At 38.6% G+C, this 15,141-nt stretch overlaps 2 protein-coding genes across 3 annotated transcripts; one reads left to right on the top strand and one right to left on the bottom strand.

The window, feature by feature from the left end:
• Positions 1 to 485: 485 nt before the first annotated feature.
• Positions 486 to 4,849, bottom strand: RB195_013001 (uncharacterized protein; the record flags this gene model as incomplete). Of its 2 annotated transcripts, XM_064202623.1 has the most annotated exons (5): positions 486 to 562; positions 1,056 to 1,242; positions 1,325 to 1,433; positions 4,449 to 4,555; positions 4,820 to 4,849. In XM_064202623.1, 5 exons carry the CDS (start codon positions 4,847 to 4,849, stop codon positions 486 to 488), a joined length of 510 nt encoding a protein of 169 aa, XP_064058503.1. The 2 variants fall into 2 exon arrangements, with proteins under 2 accessions (XP_064058503.1, XP_064058504.1); XM_064202622.1 differs by lacking the exon at positions 4,820 to 4,849.
• Positions 4,850 to 7,758: 2,909 nt separating this feature from the next.
• RB195_013000 (uncharacterized protein) lies at positions 7,759 to 8,890 on the top strand (the record flags this gene model as incomplete). The annotated part of the gene is made up of 4 exons (XM_064202621.1): positions 7,759 to 7,813; positions 8,014 to 8,081; positions 8,652 to 8,726; positions 8,822 to 8,890. The coding sequence occupies 4 exons, from the start codon at positions 7,759 to 7,761 to the stop codon at positions 8,888 to 8,890; spliced, it is 267 nt and encodes an 88-aa protein (XP_064058502.1).
• Positions 8,891 to 15,141: the final 6,251 nt, after the last annotated feature.

Raw genomic sequence — 15,141 nt, 5'->3', positions numbered from 1 at the left:
TCTCTAACCTCGGAAACACCTCGTTTTCTCCACGTTTCGACTGCATGTGGTTCTTCTTTACGCGTTAATCCGCCTCATGTAAATGTGCCTGTCGTTCTCAGTGTTCAGCTGCTTTGTTTAGCCATTTTTTCTTTTTTTTTCTTACTTTTTTGAAAACAAACGGGTCGAATTGGATTTTTTTATTCACAACAATTATTATAATATATATGCTTCACAAAATATCACGTTTTTATTGTCTTTATGCACTTTTTATAGAGACAAATACTTAATATCTCTTTTTTTTATGAATGAAGATCGATGTGTGTGTTTATGTTCACTTGTATGGATACAGAACGAGCTACCTCGTATACAGCACCGAAGCGAATACACAATTTTTCCAGAAGTAATAAATTGAGAATCATTTGTAAGCGGTTGTCTACATATATGTACAATGTATATAATGTGGATATTGCATTAGTGAGTGAATTGGGCAAAAAATAAGGTCGTTATGCTTTTACGCGCAAATCCGGCTCGATGGTGATGGTCGGAGACGATTCGACCGATGTTTCCATTGAATTTAAGCCTGAAAACATTCGATTCAAGTGAATACCTGATCAAAGGAAAAGCTGAACTTTTTTCAACAATTCCCTGTTTATCTTATCTTATGAGCTGAGATGAATTAAACTTATTTGAGACTCCACCCCATCCGATGGTACTTACAAGTTTTTTCCTCTTGGAGTCGTCAACGTAAGTAAAAAAGGAATTTTCTCCTAGAATTTCTTGGATCGAGGTCACGGAAAGAGAAGGGTCAGAGAAAAGGAAGGCATATTTGAATCAGTTCCAGATCAGAAAGACACGGGCTACGACTCCGAGTACTTGATGGTGATTCCAAAAAAACATTTAAAATGTGCAGACCAAGGGCTCTCAAAGCTGTATATTAGACCGTAGGACTATCGACTCTATCAAAATATATTCGGCACGTCTTGAAGAGAATGGGCGGAGCAAAGTGCAATCCAATCCACAAAGTTCAAAGTGCTCAATGTTCAAATATGCAAACGACTTCAAATTACGATCACCTTCGGCTAAAATTGTTGCAAGATCCACATAGTCATGCGTGCAAGAGACGCATGGTTCTGTGGTTGTGGACTTAAGATGGGAATCATTCTCATTCGATGCAGAATGTGATGTGTCTCTTTCCAATCGAGTCGAAACGATAGGAGACACATGTACGGGAGAGGACGTGTTGATAATCTCGGACGGGAACTGAAATTTCGTATTTTTATGTTATAAGAAGCAGAAACAACGTTTACGACGAAATAAGAAAGCTAAGAGAAGAACAACCCACTTTATTTATGTATCCTGGATCCCATATGTAAACATAGTAGATGCTGAGTGATACAGCCGGTAGAGAAACGAAAAAGATGTAGCCGAGCACGGTTACAAAACGTATCCATCTGTATATGCACTTATAAGATTTGGAATAAAATTGAGAGCATTACAAAATTGCTAAAAGTAGAAATGTAGACATAAAGTAAAAGGATTGACATAAAGTAAGAAAATTTTCTGGAGTTAATCAACCCGCGTGGGATCGGCGGGCTGATGTCATCGCCTGACGCGATTACCCGCATCTTCGCCGAGGTGTGCCGTCCTTGAACACAGCTCTGCCCAACCTTTTCGATCTTCTGCAAGAGTTTGCACAGAATCAACACATTTGTCGCTATTCTATATTCTGCGAAACCTTACGTCTCGCCTGAACTGTCTATCAATGCCGTGTGTCCTCAGGTCCTCTTTCACCACCTCAGTCCAGGATTTCCGTTTTCGGCCAGGTGACTTCTTCCAGCTCGAACCCGGCAAACTCCTCAGAACTTGAACAAGAAGTTGAACAAGGCGATCTGTTGGTCTCTTTAATACATGACCAAAAAAGCGAAGACGATTTACTTTAGCCACTTTCGATGGCGATGCAAGATGTTGGTATCTTCCGCGTGTCATCCGCCAGTATACCACATCAATTTCTGCGTAGAGATCTTCATTGTGGCATACCCTAGGTCAAAAAGAGCCAACTAGCCGTTTAAGTAGCTTTTGTTCCGTGCAATCAAGCCTCTCCATAACCGTTGCTGGTGTTGCCCAAGTTTCCGATCCGTACACCATGGGGCGAATTGCGGATAGGTAGACACGCAGCTTGACTTCGGTTTTTACAAGGTTGACAACATGCTGAAGTTTCGTACTGCTTTCCGCGATTATAACAACATCGTCGCCTCGAGATCAGTAAAGGGACACCCTGATGGTGCCAAGACAATGTTAAAATAATAATAGATAAAAAACATAACAATAATAATATATATATATATATATATATATATATATATATATATATAGAATAATATGTAAAATAGCCAATTTATTGGAGGAATGTTAGTTGATCTCTTGATATGAAGTGTTCTCTTTTGCTTTTATTACCAAGATTTCTGGAAAACTTATACAGAACAAAATGGAACATACAAATAGCAAATCAGCAGTAAATGCAACGTTTTCACAGAATTTTGAAAAAGGAGCCAAGAGCTGAGAGAACTGTCTTATTCTTCAAACCCTTTCTTCTTGAACGTTCGGCGTATTCGGAAGCGTATTTATTTGCGTTTTTGTCGTGCCAACGAGGTTTCCGTGAGACTTTATTCTTGCCATGACGTTTTCGACAAACTCGTCCTTATCAAAGGCGTCGCCGACTAGCGGGGCTGATGAACCACCGCGTTCTTATAGATTGTCACCAAGGGGAATCAGTTTGTCGAAACGTCAGGCGAACATTAAAGTTTCACCTAAATCTTGTTGACATAACAAGAAAACATAGAAGTTTTATTCTTTATCATTGCCACCTCCAAATCTTTACTAAAAAAACTAAGAAAGCAGCTCACTGAGGCTCATTTTGAGCCAAAAAATTAAATAATATCACGAAACGATAGATCTACTCAGCTGCTTCAGAGAATCCCTTATTATTTAGAAGTCTCTTCATAAAAAACACAAAAACAAAATAATCAAATGAGACAAGAGATTCGTGACCAATTTAGGAGAAGAAAAAAAAAACATATTTTAATCAAAATTTGCAAATAACTGAAGAAATCTCGAACAGGAGGAACAACAGATTTCATGAAAACTAAAAAAGTACTACTCTACTACCACGAAATGATATAAATAATTGGATAACTAGTCATTATGATGAAAAGATGATCCTTATGCGGTAACTGCTGACTGATCCTATTCGCGAAGTTCAGGATATCAAAATTGTTTTGTTTGTTGTTGTTTCTTTGTTTGTTATTGTTATTATTGTTATTACTTGTTTTTTTCTATCATTGCGTTGATCACAAATGAAAGAATATCAGGTCGTGCTCTAAGAATTTCAATTCGTATGATTTATATCTATCGTAACCTACAAGAAATCCAGTTTAGTAAAATGAAGAACTCATCAATGAAGTAATTTTGCTCAGCAAAATTTATACATTGACCAGAATTCGTATCTTTACGTGTGAGGTTGCTCAATTTCAAGAGATTTTAGACATTTTTGACTTCATCGTGGTTACTGTACTGGAAATAACAGATGTATCCATTTTTTTTACATGTTTTCCCGTTATATAACTTCCTTTATGATGGGAAATAATAAGGAAATTCCCCGTATTCTGGATATTCGTAGAGTATTCGTATTCACATATATTCGTATTCTAAACAGGCAACCCATCGATGAAGACAAACAGTGTCTTTGCGGTGGGGCCGAGAGGGCTCGACGGTAGATCACAGGATGGTCAGAGTACCAATAGATAAAATCCCAGAGATTCGTGGAAGCACATGGGAAGAGAACACGAATGGCATACTGAAGGTCTCGCTCAAATTTCACAAATAAACCTTAACTGAAACGGCAAAATATTGACTTATCCAAAAATTTATTTAACATTTTATTTTTCACTTTTTCCTGTCGTTTTTGGGCGCTCGTGTGCGCATGTTCTGCAGGTTTGAAGAAAAAGAAAAAAAGGAAAGAAGCAGAGAAGAAAAAAAAGGTTTTGAGAAAAGGGAAAAATCTGTGTTCCGATGATCAATGACCTACTCGCAAAATTTTTGCCTTTTTATTTTTTTTTTGCATATATTTTTGCAACATTTCAGCAAACACTCTTATTCCAACAAGGGCTACCTTTTTAAAAAAAGAAGTCTGGATGAACTAGGTTTCAAGGGACAAAAGGAGGAAAAGATGTTGAATCCAGATTTAAAAAACCCAAAAATTAATACAACCAATAATCCATCATTTAGTCAAGTCAATCAAATAAACTTTCCAGGAAAAAAGAATGAAAAATATGACGGAGTAAATGTTCATAACGATGAAAAAGACCGAATGAAGACCAGAATGACAAATAAAGCCAGAACTCACTGTTTATGTTTACAAAGAAAAAAACTGCAAATAGAATACGCAGAAAAAAAACTCATTAACTTACTTTTTATTCTCTCTTTGTGTGAATTTCGCTCTTTTATCCGAAGTATACACAGGTTGTTTTGTTCGACTTCGTAATCGTGTCGAATAATTGCTTGAACAGTTGTTCATCTAAAACTGGGGAATCTGACAGAGTTGTTCTGGAAGAAAACGGGAGAGGAAATCGATGCCGAGGAAAATATCTTGAAAAAAATCGTTCATGCTCATATACAGAAGAAATACGGATAGAGAATAGCCATAAGAAGATCCGCCGACTGCGGGAGCTCGGGAATATTCTAAGGATTCACGAGTCACAGCAGACATCTTGGCCCTCGGGGGCTCCGCGCGATGGCCGCTATCGATCCGGCAGCACCTCCGTCGCCTGCCGCCACCCACTATGCCCTCGCCTCCGTCGTCGTCGGTCATATAACACTATAAGTGCTTTGGATGTCGATCAATGCTTAAAAATATCTCCGAGGAGCTGTAACATGTGGGTCTTGTCATGAAAATGGACGAAGCTATGGATTTTACGGGAGATTTTTGTGGAATTCTTTAGGGCATAGTAGTTTTTTTTCACAAAAAAAAACCATAACAAAGAATTGGCGCTTCACACTACTACAACTTACAATTTACAGAATTATTTATATAATCGATTATATTTGCTCATATAATTCAAAGAATCAATTAAGGTTTTCCTACAGAGAATTACCTGTGTTACCTGTTCCAAGAAAATAGAAAATCTGCGGAAATACAACTGATCTCAACTTTGTTTCATCTAAATTTTATGAATCTCTTTAATCTCCCCGGTAGAAATGGTGCATTTTGGTTTGAGGGTGAGTTCCGGATCTGATCAGAAAATAGACATCAAGTGACGTTTTGCTTACAGACAAGCAGACTCACTTTGTTTACGGATCTTCTTAATTATTCCTGTGCTGAGTTAAGCCGGTGCATTACGGTACCGTTCGACTGTAATTACTGCTCATGTTGCTTATTTAATTATTTATTTATTCACCAGCGAGCGGATTTAGTGTAGCGGTTAGAGGCTCCGCTTCCTGCACGATCAATCGGAGGCTCGAATCCGCCCTAGTGCTCACCAAGCCTTTCATCCCTCCGTGGTAGATAAATTGGTACCACACTAGTCTGGGAGGATAAAAACACTGACTTGACACCCCCGAAACTCCAAAATTCATTGTATGGGCCAGTTACTCGTTCGTGAACCTCAAACGAGTCTGAAGATTGAAGTGAACGTGGGGGCGCATCCCAAGCGGATTGATTAACACCAGAAACTTTATTCTTTATCCTTTATACTTTATTTATTCACCTACACCAATGATGCACCAAGAAAAAGAAGAAAACACATACTCGATTGGCTCCACAGTCCAGTTAGTTCTTTCCTCAGAAGGAGTACATCAGTGTGATTCAGCTAATCGAATATTTCAAATTCGTAATTCAGAAAAAAGCCTCCATGAAGAGTGTTTTCTGTGCCCATTTAAAGTCATTCAATAACTGAAGTGTTAGAGAAAATGGTCTTAGAACCGTCTAAGGATAGTTGGATAGGGTCATCGTCATACTCGATTGGCTCCACAGTCCAGTTGGTTCTTTCCACAGAAGGAGTACATCAGTGTCTAAGGATAACACAGCAATTTCAATGGATGACAAGTTGAAAAAAAAACATTTATTTGAATTTTAAATTACTTCAAGTTAATTGGAACAGTTGTTTACCATAAAAGATATTTTTCCACGGAAGGAATCCATCAACTTTTTCGATTTCGTTGACAAAATGCCTCCAACCACGTCATTAGCAGAATAGAAGGTATGTAGAACATCTAAAAGAGTGATCGTTAATAATTGACGATTGAACGAAATCAAACAGTGTTAAGGATTCTGTTAAGGATTCTACAGTATAACAAAACTGATCGTCAACACATTCAATTATAACGCGGGAATAAGAGGATTTTTTAAGGAATTAATAGCATAATCGATTCGACATTGTCCGAACAAAAAGGAAAAGAGTTTGGCGAGGGATATGACACCATACATCAGTGACTTTTTTCTTTGTAACGAATGACTCAACCGGTTCGGTATAAAACGCACGAGTTCTGCCGATTTCTGCGGTAATTTAGTTCTGAATCCAAGTAGCAGATTTTTTTCTTCTATAGTTCTTTATTTTTCCCAACGTACTAACGCCATGACTACAATAACTTTTCAAATAATCATGTTGGAAAATTCTATCAATTATAAAAAATGGTGATTTGTTGCTTCGTTTGGAACCGATCCGAGAATACTTTTTTTTAGGTCAGCAAGAGAATTTTTTTTTCTACGATTTATGAACGAAAGCGTTTGATTTCCTCCTTAAAATGACACAGTAAGAAAATTTACATCTTCTTTCCTTTGAAAAGAAATTTCCTCAAATTTTTATCAGCATTCACGTTAAAATCTAAAAATGTAAGTTATTTTTTAAATACCCAACATTACGGTAAGTACACAAAAACACATTGCACAAAAATATATATTCCTTACCGTGCAACAGAAAGCAACTGAATTTTTCCCAGCGATTTATGAACGCAAGCCCTCTTTTAAGCTTTCATGGCCATAAAACAGTTATTCATCCCACGAAAATTGTAAGTAACAGAAATGTATGAATAAAAATTACTAGTTCGCTACAGGTGACAACCATGACATTAATATTAAGTATTAATGTGAGTATTAATGGGTGAATTCTATGGATTTAAAGGCATCACTCCACGAATCTGAGGTGGTACGGATTTCAGGTGGAGTATTCGTAAGCGGGATCGTAGATGAAGAAGAGGAGGGTGATTCCGTCCATTCCTTCCTAATTGCCGTAAAAAACGGCCCGTAAGATACGGTTTCGAGCGATCCGGCGCGCTATTTTCTACAACGAGTTCGATTGGAGCGCGCCAGCCGCAGATGTGCACGCACCGCATCTTTCGAGCCGTTTTTTACGGCAATTAGGAAGAAATGGACAGAATTACCCCCCTCTCCATAGTCTCCCATCCCGTATAAAAATACTCCACCTGAAATAGGTACCACCTTTGATTCGTGGGGTGATGTCTTTAAAGGATTCTTAACTGGCCAAAAAAGTCAGGAAAAATTCCGATAGTTCCATTTTTATCTGAAAATTATTAGAAAACTTGAAAGCTTCACCGCAACAAAAGTTTACTACTCTATTATTACTGTACTACTGTACGGTACTATTATAAATCTATTAGTGTCAGTCTTGTTAGTCTGTCAGTCAGCCACCTCGTACATACGTTTTTCCGTGTTTTAGTTCTTTATCCAGTAAAATTCCGTTTTTTTTTTCAGAAAATACGAAAATGATCAAGCTTCTTGTGCTTATCGCTCTTGCGGTTACTGTCTACAGCGCATGGGGTGGGTTTTTACTTTTAAAAAAACGTTTACCGTTGGATCGTTGCCAACTTAATTTATTCCGCCTTTATTGAATTCTGCGAATATTTCATACAGTCAGAGTCGAAAATAGACTGGCAGGAAAAAAAAGAGACTAAGAAAAAAAGAAAAAGAAATGTACAGTTTCTTGAACGAATAGCTTGAGACAATATCAATGTATTTAGATGGTCAAATACGTGACATTCCTGGAATAAGCGCTGAAAGTATGGCGAAACTTCGTAAAATGCTAGACGTAAGTTTGATTTTTATCACCGCCTTTTTTTCAAGAATTGAATCTCATAAATTTATTATTCATTATATTGTAAGTTGGGGCGGGTGTAGCGCATTCGGAAAGAGGCTCGGTGTGGCCGCACGATCGATGGTTCGAAATCTGCCATCTAAACCGTTCATCATTCCGGGGTCGACAGATTGGTACCAGACTTGTCTGGGAGGATTAAAACACCAGCCACAGCTACGCCGTTCGTAAACCTCAAACGATTCCGAACTACAGTAAAACGCGTTTGTGTATCCCAAGTGGATTGATACGTCAGAGACTTTTATATTTTAAATTATCATTATTTGTTTAGTCCATATTATTACATATTTGTTACATATTTCTTACTTATTAGTATATTCTTAAGGAACCTTTTCGTTAAATTTCACCTCAGTTACTGAAAAAATCTTGCAATTTTGAAAGAAAAAATTGTTTTTCAATGAGAGTTCCATTTTTGTACTGTTGTATTCCTATTGTTACAGCGAGAATGCGCTTCTTATCTCTTTTCCGAGAAAATTTTCATCTGAAGAACTCAGCTCGATAATTTAGCCCCGCCCAGCCAACAGGGAAGCATTCAAAAAGGTGATGAAAGAATGGAGGAGCACACTTTCGGCTGCGGAAGGGGTATAGTGGATTTGTTTTTCTGAAAAACCATCTATTTTCTTACCGCCCTTAAACCAGGATTTTCCTACGTTTTTATTGGTAGTTTGATGTTTTAGGCAGCGGCCGATGCACATAGAGAGAAAATGAAGCAAATGAGACGACAAAGGGGTAAACCAACTGCATAAAGAAGAAAAAGAAGAGAGAAATAAATAAAACATTCGACTTTATTTGTGTTTTCTTGTTATGGCAACAAACTTTGAAGTTTCGGTAGTATTTTATTATTGGCGTTCTGGATTACCGTCAGGAATCCAGCCATGAATAACAAAAATGAGTGCTTATCAATTAACAATGACTTCATGTCGTTCATAACAGTCCGTGAGCTACAAGGTTGTCCCACATGCAGTTCCTTAACACTATCCAGGCATCAGTACCTAAGGATACTGCACGGTGCATAGATCTCATTCGCTAGGTGGTAAGAACGCAGTGGTTCAACACCCCGGAAGTCGGTGAGACTGAAGTCAGATTGCTTTCGGAGATGCGGAGATCCTGCAGATCCTTGGCGTAGTGCACTTAGAACGATATATCACAGACCCCGAACCATGTTCAGGGTTTGATGAAGACGATGTTGTCGAAATGTCAGGTTAATAATAAAGCTTTTAGTTTTCTAATTAAGTTTCACCTAAACCTCGTTGGCATAACATACACTTCCCAATACTGAGGTTTCAAAAAGAGAGGACTTGAAGATTGCTGTAAAGTTCTACATTGCTTCGTGTAAAGCATTTGTCTCCTCGCTATTCATTTTGAAGTAAAATAAAGTAATAAAGGTAAAGTAGTTAAAATAAATAAAGCTAGAGTAGTAGAGAGTAAAAAAGTAAAATAATATAAAATATGTCTTCATTGACTTTTTTCGACGCCATCCATTAACACCAATACCACTAAGGCAGGTCCATTAAAATAAATAGTGATTTTTGCCGTTAGCGCTATATGAAAATTCGACACTTTTCAATATCTGATGATCAATTTAGGTTTAAAGGCATCACCCCACGAATCTGAGATGGTACGGATTTCAGGTGAATTATTCATATACGAGATAGTAGATTATTGAGAGGTGGGTGATTCCGTCCATTTCTTCCTAATTGCCGCAAAAAAAACGGCTTAGAATATGCGACGCGTGCGCACACCTGGCGCGCTCCAATCGAACTCGTTGTAGAAAATAGCGCACCGGAACGCTCGAAGCTGTATCTTCCACGGCAATTAGGAAGAAATGGACGGAATTACCCTTCTCTCCATAATCTACGATCCCGTATACGAATACTCCACCTGATATCCGTACCACCTAAGATACGTAGGGTGATGCCTTTAAGCGATCATTGTGGGTCGTTGACATCTGTTCAAAGACAGTAAGAAATAAAGAAATGGAGCAAAGTTCTCTTCTTCCTTAACGACAGCTACGGTTATCTTGAAAACTCCTGAAGATTCCCACCATACCTAAAAATAATGAAGAAAGTAATGTGCCCTTTTTCCCAAAATTAAAAATCCACATAAAAAATAAAATAAAAAAATGCGTTAGTCCTTTTTTTCGCAACGTCAAAATGGCTTTTTCCAATCCAGTCGAGATAAATATCATAGATGGATAAGGCTACTGAATCACATAGAGAAGGAGAAATGCTTGAAAAAAACGTCTCATCCTCGTGCTTCAAAAATTTCGAACTTTGACTTCAAGTCATGCGTACAAACAAATCTCATCGGTCTAAAAAAACTGTTTCTTTTTCTTGAAAAAAACTTCAATCCAATCGAAGAATTTTTTCGAAGAAGGAACTAATGCGAATAAATTAATGGCGTATTCTCTGTTCCCGTTTCTTCTTCTCGTTGGCGTCAAATATCCACAACCTCACTTGCTAGGTTTTTTCGCATCTCGTATACTGTTTTTTTAAAGTCTTTCTCGGCCCATTCTGTTACTTTCATGAGAAACACAAATCTCACTTTCGATAGATGAGAGAAAGTTACCGAAAGTGTTCCTTTTTGACCCCTTGACAATCCATTTTAATGATCTTAAAAAGCAAGATTTAACAAAATTTAAAAAAAAAATCAGGATGAAAAGTAACAGTTTCTTGGCACTTTTATTTTCATGTGCATATTTAAATTTGAAAGATAAACGACCAAGAGTAATTCTTTCAAATAGCAAATCCGGCCCACGTCACAGCTCCTGTAGCCTTTGAGACTGGTCAGTTTTTTGTTCCGACCGGCAATTCTCGTAGAGTAAAAACGATGTTAAAATTTGCCAGGGAGCGAATATGGAATATGCATATTGTCAGATAGATATTTTCGGATGAGTGAGGATGAGATTTCCGGGATGTCAGACCACAAATAAATCTACAGAGAAATCTGATTGGCAAAGAAAGAAGACAGAAATTTGAGACCTAATGCCGAAGTTTCGAGAACAAGGACGTGAAAATTGTTGGACATTATGCCGTTGTGAGCGTGACCGTCCTTACCGCGAGTGTTAGTCACCCAGGTTCAGTTTCAGAGGCCTGCTGATGTGTAGGTCCCGTGAGGAACTGGTGTTGGAATCCCAGCAACCTAAGGTGATATGTGCGGACACTTGCGGGTAGAGTTAATCCGCACGAGCAAGTGGTAGCCACTCAAACTTGCATCGGCACGGATGGTTCACGCCCTAACTCGCGCGGACACCCATTTGGGGACTTTAAGGCTACCGCCATACTTCCCTGTGTTTTACTCCTCCTCTAGCCTCACGCCGACTCGTACACTAGGCCCTGGCACTTGCGAAGATCCTCAGCCTGCAGCCCTGCGTTCGCTCTTGGCCGGACTCGTTCGCCCCCTTTGCATCACAATATTTATTATATATGTGGATTACTTCGCAACTTCTTTGCTGTTTCATTCATAAATACCCGACCACATACAGTACACGTTGAATACCTGCTCAGTCTTCATCCCATATCAAATACATACGCTACGATACAAAATGTGCTGGGCTTAACTAGCAACTCCCTACGGACCTAGCAAGTTCAAATCCGCCAACATGTAAGAAAAGTCTTGAGGCGGAAGCGTGTGTTCTACTCCTCCAGACAGCCTCAGGGACCCCGGCTACCTACGGTTCGTGCCAGCTACTCCTCCTCCGTTTTGGCTTACGGTATTGCTCGAGTGTTACGCTGCTGCTCTTGCATGATCGATCGCACCCGCTCGTTGAGCCTGCTCCGTTTCGTCACCACTTGATGGAAATGGTGTGAAATGGGTTATCAGAGTATGGAACGGCTCCTATGATAGAGGAGGTGGGCGGAGCTTAAAACGCGCTAAGCATAGGAGAAGTGTGGGACCTTGTCGCGCCAGCTTCCCTTAGATGGTGTGAAGAGAGAGTCACGCGGAATTCTCGACGGTGATCGACCGATATCGCATTAGAAACATCGCATTAAAAAAAAAACTCATCTAACTCAGATTTCAGATAACGGTGCTCTTATTCCAATGGAGTTAGTTTTGGTGATTTGACTGTTTATCCTTGATCATTGTTGCTAGAATAGGAGTAGTTTTGTTCAACTACTTGATTAGACTCATCCACTTTCTGGTAAAGACTAAAGTGCTGAATCGGCAACCTCGGATCTAGCGATTTTGACAGTCTCATATATAATGAAATAAATAGATGCATTTATTCGAATGACTTTCTCCTGCTTCAAAAGTTTATAAGAAATCCAAGGGCGAAACGAGCAGGTGTACATTTTCATTTTCGCTGTCTGCAACCAACATTCTTTTTCTCGCTTTCTTTCTGTTTCCCTTTCTGTTTCAACCTAAACTTTTTCTTCCCAGAGAAACAGGAACGGATCAGTATTCCTGATAATTCTATTGTTCCTGATATTATCTTCTACTTGTAGCTATGATACCCGACAGTAAACTTAGGACTTCCTTTGTTGGGCGAATCGGGCGTTCAATCGGATGAATCACGTTCGGTTTCATGATCTCAAGCTTTGAAAAGGATAATATTGCCGTAACGTTCCCCGTGAATAAATGATGGTAACAACTTCATGTCCAGTTCAGTTAAATGAAACGAATATTGTAATATCACCATACTGAGGTTTAATTTGACCTTTGTGAGTTCATGCATCGTACACGGAGAGTTCTGATTACATTGTGGAAGCAACCCATAAAAATATGTGGTAGCTTTTTTGCAATAAATACCAGAAAATGGATCAGAGGATACTGAACACCAAAAATCAACATCGTGAGTAAGAAGGGGAATATTCCAGCGTCACAACAACAAAAGGAGATTTTTGTTGTTTCAAGGGAATAGAATATCTGTGGAAATGAAAATGATCTTACCCTTGTTACATCCATATTTTGTGGATCTTTCAACTTTCCCAGTAGAAATGCTAGATTTTAATTTTGGATGAGTTCTGTACCTGACCAAGAAAGCGATATTAGGTGACGGTTTGTTTGTATTCAAAAAGAGCATTAAAACTATCACCCCACGAATCTGCGGTGGTACAGGTTTCAGGCAGGTAATGCCTATACGGGGTCGTAGAGTGTGGGAAAGAGGGTGATTCCGTCCAACTCCACCTGTATCAGTGTAAACGAACAACTATTTCATACGACGGCTTCCGTTGCAGCACGCCACCTTTGCTCCCTCCCGCCTGGGATTTGTCGAAAATCCTTTCATACGCAGGTGGGTGGGGGGTTGAGGATGCTTGCAACCGAATCTGCAAGAGGCACGCTGTAACCGAAGCCGTCGTAAGAAACAGTTCCGGGGTTGCCCGTTTACGCCGATACAGGCAGAGATTAACGGAATCATCCTCCTACCCACAATCTACGACCTCGTATAGGCATTACCCGCCTGGAACCCGTACCACTCCTTTGATGGGTGATTCCTTTGATAGTTCTTTCCAGAGTGTTCCTGTGCTGAACATAAGCACCGTTACTCTTGAACTGTAATAACAACTCATCCTGCTTATCTACTGCATAGAATCATCGTTTCAAACGACTGGCTCAAAAATCCATTTAATTCTTTTTATTGTAGGGAAATATCAATGTGAATCAGGCGAAAACCGAAAAATTCTAATTCAATTCAGGAGAGAAAAAATGAGCTAGCGCACTTTTCGGGACGAAATTAAACTCTATGAGGAATATTTCTTCTTTTTATACAGACTCTTACAGTAGTTAATGTGCCAAAAATATGGTCCAGAAATGGTCTAAGGATAACTCGTGTGCGTCATCTGAATAACAAAATAAACAGAAACACTTATTTGAGCTAGAAACCACTTCAGGTTGGATGGACCATTTGTTTGCCCTAGCCGATGTTTTTCCACGGAAGTAACCTATTAACTTTTTTGATTTCGTTGACAGAAAGCCTGCAGCCACTTCAAAGTATAGCAGAAGACTTATAGAACATTTTAAAGAGTTAATAATTTACGACTGAACGAATCGAACAGTGGTAACGATTGTACAGTATAAAAAAACTGATCGGCAACATGTTCAATTATGACGTAGGAATAAGCGCTTTTTAAGGAATTAGTTCTAAAGTCGACATGTCGAATTGTCTGAGAACAAACAGTTCGGAGAGGGAAATGACAGACATCACACATCAAGAACTTTTCGCTTTGCAACGAATGATTGTGACTCAACCGGCATCGTATAAAACCACAACTGTTACCGTCTTCCGCGATAATTTGGCTCAGGATCTTGGCAAATGTTCCACATTTCTGCCATAAATGTTCTCTTTTTTCTCACTCTCAACGCTATAACTACGATAACAGCTCAAATAATGAGTTCGAAACTAGTATTGATGATGAGAACTGGTAATTTGTTGCTTCGCATAAATACTGGGTACATTGGATCCTCCTATACATAGTTCACATCATATTCTCATGATTGCATCGGTGCAGGACCGCATAACGCATATTTTGTTACCATTCCGTAGTTTTAAAGTTTATCTTTATCCAGACTCCTTTAAATTTACAGGAATTGACTTTTTTTAAAGGACATCACCAGAACAAATAACTATTTCCTTAATAACTAATCAAAACGTTTAAAGAGAGGGTCTTTCAAATGACACAAAAAGAAAAATCTCAAAAATTTTTCAATATTTAAATGAGGAGTTCTAATCTAAACAGTTATTTATTCGAAACAGTTGCTTATTTCATGCCAAGAACTATGTACTGACACAAATGTAAGTATAAAAATTAGGAATTCGCATTAGGTGTCAAACATGAGGCAAAACATTAATGAGTGGAATCTATGAATTCATAAAAATCCTGAACTGGTAAACGAAGCCAGGAAAAACCCCGATTTTCTAATTTTAATTTGTAAAGGATGAGAAAACATAAAACGTCTATCACAATGTTTTTTACTCTTTTGAGAATTATTAGAAAATTCTTCTGTTTTTCATTTTTCTATTTTTTCCACTCCATTTTTTCATTTTTCATTCAATTCC

This window comes from Necator americanus, chromosome V (assembly GCF_031761385.1).
Source record: "Necator americanus strain Aroian chromosome V, whole genome shotgun sequence".
NCBI lineage: Eukaryota > Metazoa > Nematoda > Chromadorea > Rhabditida > Ancylostomatidae > Necator > Necator americanus.
This window is presented reverse-complemented; position numbering and strand designations above follow the sequence as displayed.